The 8,867-nt window shown below is 60.7% G+C and overlaps 1 protein-coding gene across 1 annotated transcript in view; it reads left to right on the top strand.

Moving 5' to 3' along the window:
- Positions 1–8,867, top strand: part of HDAC4 (histone deacetylase 4) — a 79,115-nt gene that overhangs the window by 15,434 nt on the left and 54,814 nt on the right. The window contains exons 5-8 of the mRNA XM_007943497.1: positions 901–1,021; positions 3,362–3,483; positions 6,744–6,875; positions 7,606–7,751. Coding sequence (XP_007941688.1) covers positions 901–1,021; positions 3,362–3,483; positions 6,744–6,875; positions 7,606–7,751 — 521 coding nt within the window. The remainder of the gene's footprint in view (positions 1–900; positions 1,022–3,361; positions 3,484–6,743; positions 6,876–7,605; positions 7,752–8,867) is intronic.

An 8,867-nucleotide genomic window follows, 5' to 3' on the forward strand; every position in this document is an offset into this window, starting at 1 on the left:
GAGCTGAAGCCCAAGGTTGAGGGGCTTTCACCCAGCCCCTAGAGCCTGGCACTTTGAACTTGGACTTAAAGCCTCCAAATTGTAAGAATAAACTCCTTTTTGTTAAGGCCGTCCCGTTTGTGGTATATTTCCTGTCAGAGCAGAGCTGGGGAACCAGAACAGGAGCCTATTCTTAGGTCCCTGGAGTCTGAATGAGAGTGCTGTCACTTTAAAATGCAAAATGGTCATCACTTGTAAATATTCAAAAGGGCTGCTCCCTTGGTCAATTTAAGTATCCAAAATGGCCACCACGTGTAAACATTCAAAATGGCTGCATCCCCTGGACAGCTGAAATCCACAGCTCAGGTTGTCTCCCTCCTTGCTCTTTCCCTTCCCAGTCACAGGCCACCAGCACTGTCGCCCCTGCAGCCCTTGGTGACCAGGGCTGATCTTTAGGTCAATTCTCAGGTCCCAACACCACTTGGAAATATTCAGGCTGTTGATCCCGTCAGAGTAGCTGACAGTCCACGGCTCTGACCGTCTCTGTACTCACTGTTTTTGTTCAGGTTTTTCCACTGCTTGGTCCTAATCCACTTCTGTATCCTTCCTTTCAAAGCTCAGGGCTCCAGCTCTCTGTCAGTTGGTTTTTCTTTGTTGAAGAGCGTCTGTGGAGCTTGTCTGCCTGTTACCCCATCTTACAGGAAGGCCCATCCAAAGGGGTTTTGTGTTAAGGACCCGTAAGTCTTCCGCTGCTGAAATGTACGTCCTACACCAGGCAGTTAGAGACAAGTCTGCATGGGAGGGGCCCACTTACTGCCACTGCTCCGCCTCCGCCTCGGGGGCCGCGCTGTGGGCACCGGAAGCGCCGCCCGCCTCCCTGTGCCTCGCCTGTTGCTCAGCCGCTCTGCCTTCCCGTGCCAGGTGCAGTGGCCAGCACAGAAGTGAAGATGAAGCTGCAGGAGTTTGTCCTCAACAAGAAGAAGGCGCTGGCCCACCGGAACCTGAACCACTGCCTGTCGGGTGACCCTCGCTACTGGTACGGGTAAGTGGAGGCGCAGGCACGGCAGCCTGCCCCTCACGCCGCCCTGCTCTCCTCAGGGCCCAGGGCGCCACGTGGTCAGATGTGGGACGGGAACCAGACTTGGTCTGTCAGCTGCAGTGTGAGGTGGGCCTCGTGGCGTGCCCCTGAGAGCAGTGGGAGGTGGTCTAGCACCCGCCAGTGCAGTAGCAGCACCCAGGTGGAGGGCTGTGGGCATGGGCACCGGGCACTGCTGTTGGCTCCCGGCCTGGGCAGGTCGGGAAGCACCCCGGCGGGTTGATCACTGCTGTACAAGACCCCGTTCCTGAGCCCGGACCACTGGCAGACCACGAAGCGCTGGGCCATCCTGTGAGGCGGGGAACGTTCACGTCCCATTCGAGTCCTGAGCGGCAGCAGTGGTGCTGGGCGTGTCTCAGGGGGACGGGGGTGGCCTGTGCGTGAGGCGGGGAGCCCAGTGGCCTGGGGAAGCGTCCCCCAGTTGAGGAGGCTGCAGGGGACAGTGGCTGCACTCGAGGAAGGCATGGAAACAGAGGGGGTGCCAGGGAGGTGGGCGTAAGCAGGGGCTGCTGGGAGGAGGCAAGGGGAGGCAGGGATCTCGCTTCTCCAGCTTTTTCCAGGGGCCACGGTCAGTGACCGGCCGCTCCCCGTGGCAGGTGCCCCCTGCTCAGGATGGACTGAGCTGGGTGGGGGCGCCTTCCTTCCACAGTGCTTTGGCGGGGGGTGGTGCCTAGGGTAGAAGTCGGCTGGAGGAAGCCCTGCGCAAGGGCGGTACACGTGGAGGTTGGCCGCCTCCTCGCCGTGTCATGTGGAGCCCTCGGTCACGCGTTACCAGGAAGGCCCCTCACGCTCGCTGCTGTGTGACAGAGTTTTGTTTGTCAGAAAATTGGGCTGCAGAGAGAAAGACCTGCACATCCTCCGCAGTAATCAACTCCCAACGGGCCACAGACCTAAACGGAAACTCCAAAGCGTCCTTGAGAGATGTTCCTGGCCTCAGACTGCTCAGAGATTTCTCACAAAAATTGTTGACCATAAAATAAAAACTTGATAAATTGGACTTTATTGAAATTTTAAAATTCTGCCCTTTGACAAGTCAGGCCACAAACTTGAAGAAAATGCTCACGGCGCACATATCTGAGAACACACCTGTGTCTACGATGCGTGAGGAGCTTCGTGACGCAAGGACAGGCGGCCGGCTGGGAAACAGCGGGCAGATCTTTGAGCAGACGCTTCCCGAAATAAGACATGGAGAGATTCGTCACATCTCCAGTCAGGCCTGCAGATCAGGACCAGGGGGCCCTGTACCCCTGCTACTGTTGGTCGCCGCCCCGTCGGTCCCCGGCCATGGCCCCCAAGCCCGGCAGCACACAGCGCTGTGCCCCAGCCCCGCATGCGCATGGGGCCGTGTGGTCCCCAGGGCCTCCAGGGCTGGCTCCCGACAGCAGTCAGCGGGCCTCTCCTCTCGGTTCCTCTCAGCCTGTCCACCGTCCAGGACACCTGCACCTCCACAGAGAGAACCCAGCTCTCAGGCTGGGGGAGGATGCTACCTCTGGGCTCCGCTGCCCCCAGCCCCACTGAAGTGGCTGAAATTAAAGCCACCCGTGTGGCAGAGTGTGGAGCATGCGGGCTGTCACCCGCTGGGGGGCCGTGGGCCAGCCCCCTTGGAGAACAGTGGGACAGTTTCTCGTAACGTTAACTGTGAGCCCATCCTGCGACGTCAGGGACTGGCCTGCCTGGCCAGTCCCACCCTGCGTGCTGCCTGCGCAGGAGCTGAGCCTCAGAGTGTTCACAAGAGGCCCAGTGCCAGCTCATGCCACGCGGGTGCGTGGGAGCCCTCCTGGTGCACTTGCACAGGTCTCCAGAGGCCTCAGCGAGCCGGCCAGCAGGTCTGTCCCGACTCCTCCAGCACGGCTCAAGGGCTCATGGAACACACTGCATCTTCATCATTCTGAGCACGGCTCGGCTGATGGCCCAGCAAAGCCAGGGGTCACAGATGGTCACCTCCTGTGCCCGCCGGGCCACCAGGGCCTGGCCACCATCCTCCTCTCAGATCTGCAGGAAGGTGCCCTCCTAGCCATCTGGAAGGAGCCCTGGGGGCACAGTGGTCAGGTGCTCAGCTAAGCTCAGTGAGGCGGTGACCGCTTTCGGGGTGGTGTGTCCGCCTGCTGCTTCCCACTCGTCTGAAGCTTGTTTTGTTTAATTTCAGCTTTGCTACCAGAGAAGAGACAGAGGGGTGCAGAGGTGGGCAGTGGAGGCAGGGCTGGCAGCCCCTGGACCAGCCATCACGTGGACGCAGCAGGCTTACCGAGCACCATGCACTAACCGTCCTCTGCTCTCTGCCCCCAGGAAGACACAGCATAGCTCCCTGGACCAGAGTTCGCCCCCCCAAAGTGGGGTGTCAGCCTCCTACAACCACCCGGTTCTGGGCATGTATGACACCAAAGACGACTTCCCTCTTAGGAAGACAGGTGAGCAGCCAGGAACACCCCAGCTGTCTCCGGGAGCAATCTCATCCTGCATCTGGGAGTGGCCGGGAGGCCCTCTGCTGTCCCCAGCGAGGCAGTGCCCCGGCTCCCACTCACTGTCTCCTTCCCACGTGGCCACGGCAGGGCGTCCACAGTGGTGATGGCCAATGTTCTCGGGGACTGTGAGAGGCTCGCTGGTTCCCCAGGGTGTGGTGTGCAGACCCTGGACGGCTTGCAGGCTCCCGCGGGGACCCAGGCAGGGAAACTGAGCCAGTAGCTGCTTGGTGGCATGGCTGGAGTGAGGCTCCTGACCCCGGTCACGTTGCGGCTTCCCGGCTTGGCTGCGGTGTCGCTGAGGGTGCCGGGGCATCTTCTCTGGTTTGCTGACGAGGGCTGTGTGTGGGCTTCGCTGCCTGGAGCTGCGCTGGGCTCCATGTTTCTAGCCACCATTGTCCGTTCATTAGCCTCCTGCCTACGAGATAGTTGTGGACACTCACGGAACCACCTTCCAGTCACGGCGCTCATGGGGGGGGAGTGGGCAGCATGACCCGCGTACTCAGTGGGCAGCAGAGCACCCTGGCCAGAGCCAGTCCAGGAGGGGGAGCAGGAGCAGTGGAGGGTGCCCCATCACACCCCTTAGGCCCCTCGCTTTCCGTGACACCCCGCCCACCCGTGCCAGCTCCCAGACCCGGCAGGGGCCCTGGCCTCCAGCAGCCCTGGCTCCAGATGGGATCACTGTTAATCAGCCACACAGTGTGTCCATGAGCAAGTGGATTTTTCCCAAGTGCTCGTGGACCGACTGATAGGAGAATCTGATGTTACTGTGGTGGCTGGCATCAGGAGTTTGCACAGCAGACCTTCATGTTGAGGAGGGCCCAGTCTCTGTCCACATGTGCCCAGTGCCGGTCACCACACTGTGCCTCTTGTTCTGTTGAAGAAATGGGTAAAGGCAGGCACTGGGCAGGTGTGATATCACCATGCTCCAGCATTGAAGTGCACGTCTGTGTGCTGGGCAGGCGTGGTACCACCATGCTCCCGTGTGAAGGCATGTGTGAGTGTGTGTCTGAAGGTGTGTGTGTATGTGTGCTGGACAGGTGTATCACCATGCTCCTGTGTGAAGGGGGGTGTGTGTGTGCCTGTGTTGGGCAGGCGTGGTATCACTGTGCTCCTGTCTGGAGGCGTGTGTGTGTGTGTGCGTGGGCACGCACGCACACACCAGGCAGCATGACTCCAAGCTGAGCAGGGCCAGGTCTCATGGTGATATCGGCTCCTCCGGCCGCTCCAGTGGTCACTGCACAGTGCCGTTGCTGCCTAGAGCTCTGAATCTGAAGTGACCCCCATCCCTCTGGAGAAACTGGTGGTCCCGGGGGTGCAGGGCCCTCAGTCTCACAGCCGTCAGCCCGCGGGAGCGGCCCCGCACTGCACACACTGTCTTCTGATGCCACATGTCCCCTTGCTCCATGTGAAGCAGGTGTCATAAGGCCATTGGCAGGAGACCCTCCCCTCCAGGGCCAGGTGTGTCCCGTGTCCCTGCAGGCTCAGAGAAGCTTCCGGCCCAGTCCCTCCCCAGTCTGTTCCCAGTCGGAGGGAGGGAGCGGAAGCCGGGCGGTGTCAGCAGCACCTCAGAGCGAGGTGACCGGAGAGACCGCTGGTTTTGCTGACAGACCGTCTTTGCCACGTGCTTTTGCTTGTTTATTTGTGTAAACCATGAGGAGAAACCAGACCGTGCAAGCCCACAACCATCTCTAATAATCAGTATTTCTCAGAGAGTCACACCCTTCCACTGGGAAGGCTGCTGACAGCCCTGCCCACCTGTAACCATGGAAGCCTTAGCATGAGTCTGCACTCACATTTGGCACACGGCTGATGCCAGTAGGAAGGACTTCTTGGCTGTGCAAACACTGGATCAGGTTGAACGTTGGCGTCTAGCACCTTCGTAATGATTTTGCTGGGAGCCTGATTTAGGCTGACCCACAGGCTGTGCTTTGTGGAAGATCTGGCAGCCTGGCTGTGCCCAGGCCATCAGCAGTGCCTCCCTGTCCCAAGCCCCGACGTCCCCGCGGCTGGCCTGCCCCACCCTGCCCGGAGTCACCCAACCCATCAGGGTCCTGATGCCCAGGATCAGGACCCTGGTTCCTAGGCCACACGCGACCGGAGGCTTGCTGCTTGGCTCTTCCGGAAAAAGTAAGGACATGGGGTTGCCGTTTCAGAAGGCCAACATCCATTCACTGGGAAATCTACAAGTGGTAGGAGCCTGAAGAGAGCCTAGGGCCCCTGCGAGCTCAGAGGTCGGTCAGCCCTTCTCATGAGGTCGCACTACTGCCTCACCCCCCATGCCGTGGGCGGCAGCCAGTGGACAGATGCCATCACTGAGCAGAGGGCTGTCCCAGGAGGCCACTGCACCTGGGGTGACAGCTCCCAGACTCACCTGATGGAGTCTCTGGGAGTGTCACAAACTCCTGCTAACTGTACTCTCCCAAATTGTGACTTAATTGGTCTTGGGGGTATTCTGGGCTCCCGGTGCAGGACCCTCAGTGGGCGTAAGGCTGACATTTGCAAATGGTTCTGAATGTAAACCCAACACCCGCGCCCTGGCCCAGGTGAACCGAGTGAGAAAGATGCTCCCCACGCCCCGGCCCAGGTCAGTGAGAGGAAGGTGTTCCCCGCGCCCCAGCCCAGGTGAGCCGAGGGAGGAAGGTACTTCCCACATCCAGATTCTGCTGACTCGAGGTGGCACCTTCAGAATTTGGGGGCTTCACCAAGGAAGGACCCACCTGCCCATGGAAGGCAGCCTTTGGGGCTAAGCCAGGTTTGCTTCTGGAAGTTTCCCCTTGAGAAGAAGGGTCAGCAATGCAGGGAATATGACCTGCCGGGTTTACAAGTCCTGATCGTTTGAGTGGCCAAGCCCTGAGCAACTCTGTTGCTCGGTTCCCACACTCACAGGGCATGATGCCTAGACAGAGTGGGCCAGAGAGCAGTGTGTCCCCTTCCCTCCCACCCACCACACGCAGCCTGTGCACCAGTGGCATTGTTCTGAGATGACATCTAATCGTGGGTAGTCTCTGCAGAGTCAGCCCTGGCTTCATGTTTGGCGCAGTGACAGGGATGAGAACTCTTGTCCTGTCCCGTGCCTCATGGGCTGGTGGTCAGCATTAAGCACATGCATGTCCGTGTGCACCCGTTGAAACTTCCAGTGCGATAGCGTGACCCTCCATGAACAACGCTGTGTCTACAAGGCTGATCGGCGCCTCCTTCTCACACAGCCTCTGAGCCCAACCTGAAGTTGCGGTCCAGGCTGAAGCAGAAAGTAGCCGAGAGACGGAGCAGCCCCCTGTTGCGCAGAAAAGACGGGCCAGTGGTCACCGCTCTCAAAAAGCGCCCGCTGGACATGACAGGTGTGTCAAATGCAGAGGTGACCCGCCCCACCCCCTCGTGGCCGGCCTGCCAGCTGTTTCTCTCTGTCCCCTGGAAGTACCTCTCCGCGTGTCCGCAGTGCCGATGGACACCCCACTGGTCATGGTCCCGCAGTGGTTAAGGGTGGTGTGTCCTCCTAGGAGGGTCTCCGGCAGAGCCCCTCCCGGCCACCTCTGTGTCTGCTGCTGGTCACAGACAACAGGGTTCCTGGCACAAGTGCGCAAGGATGTACAAGCTCAGCATCACAGGAAATGGTTTCTCTGAGGAACGTGGCTGCATCCCTGCCCTGTTGGTGCTGAATCTGTGTCCCCGACCTGCTCTCACTGCCCGTTAAACACTGTTGGGACCATCAGTTTGTCAGGTGGGGGCCGATCGCCAGGTCTTCCTGCAGCAGAGCCACTGGCGGCTTTGAACCACTTCCCTTTCTGGCAGCAGCTGAGCTCAGCCCAGTGCAGGCCCCTTCAGTTTCTCAGAGGGAACAAATGAAAAGGCAGGTGGGGTCTGGCAGGTTTGGCTCCTTAGAGGGACTGCTCTGGAGCACCACCTAGAGGCCAGCAGCAGAAGTGCACACCTTGGCAGCCAGGTGGACCACAGTACCTAGAAGAGGTGTCAGCCCGCCCTGGGCCAGGCTCAGGAGCTGCCCTGTGGGGCTTGGTGACGGGAGCTTCCCCGTGGGCCCCGGTGATAGGGGTGCTGCCCCGTGGGCCCCAGTAATGGGGGTGCTGCCCATGGGCCCCGGTGATGGGGGTACTGCCCCGTGGGGCCTGGAGACAGTGGGGGGCTGCCCCGTGGGGCCCAGAGATGGGGGTGGGCCAGGGGCTGCCCTGCAGGGCCCGGAGCAGAGAGTTGAGAAGGATGTGAGGCTCTGGCTGTTCCTTCCAAGTCACAGTGAGCTGTGGTCACAGGGTCCTCTGGGTGCTGGTCCTCATGTGGACCCTGAGCCAAGTCCCAGAGCCTTCGGAGAGCATGAGGGAAAGGCCGCCCTCAGGCCCCGGGGCTGGCCATGCCTGTCTTCTTCCTGTCTGATGCAGGCTTTACTCTGTCCCCCTTCCCCATGATCAGAGGCCTTCTCCACAGACAGGCCTCGCAGGGTCTCTCCCCGGGAGGGCACAGACTGCTGGACGTAAGCACAGTTGCTACAGGACAGGAGCACTGGCTCCCAGGAGTCCCCACGCTCAAGGCTACGTCTCCATGGCCTTCATCCAGAGCTCAGGGGCTCCAGCCGGCCCCTCTCTGAGAGGTAAACCTGTGGCCGGTTGCCAGTCAGTGCCTACTTAATGCTGCAGGTGGGCCCAGGGCCGTCCTGGTCACAGACCTGATGAGGCAGGGCCTGGCTTCAGGGACAGCACAGCCGTCGGAGCCAGGAGACCCCAGGTGGGCAAGCCCCAGTGCCCCGTGGCCACTCCCGAGCAGTGTTACAGCGGGTGACAGGGTAGGTGGGGACACGTGAGGCTGGGGCAGACAGGGACGAGAGGGCCGCGTCTCCCGTGGTCGGCAGCCCATGAGGGCTGGGTGGGGGGAGCATGTTCTGAGCAGAGCAGAGTGTCGAGGGGTCCCACCACGGTGCGGGGAGGCAGTGACGGTCCCCAGCACTGAAGAGGGGGTGCATCTGGGAGCTGAGGATGGGCAGGGCCTGCTGCCCGCACAACTGTCTCAGTGTGGCCAGGAGATGGTCACTCATGGTCCCTGGGAAGAGCAGGGCTGTCTCACAGTGTGGCCAGGAGAGGGCCACAGGCGGTCCCCAGAAAGAGCAGGGCTGTCCCCACTGTGTGGCCAGGAGAGGGTCACATGCATTGCCCAGGAAGAGCAGCATGCATGGTCAGGGCCACCTTCAGGCCCCGGGGCCGGCCATGTCTGTCTTAGGCGTGTGTACCCCGAGAAGAGCGGGGCAGTCCCCAAAGTGTGGTCAGGAGATAGTCACACACGGTCCCTGGGAAGAGCAGGGCTGTACTTTGCCTTCCATTATTAACCCT

Source organism: Orycteropus afer, unplaced genomic scaffold (genome assembly GCF_000298275.1).
Source record: "Orycteropus afer afer isolate SDZICR_OR568_19922 unplaced genomic scaffold, OryAfe1.0 scaffold00006, whole genome shotgun sequence".
Taxonomy (NCBI): Eukaryota; Metazoa; Chordata; class Mammalia; order Tubulidentata; family Orycteropodidae; genus Orycteropus; species Orycteropus afer.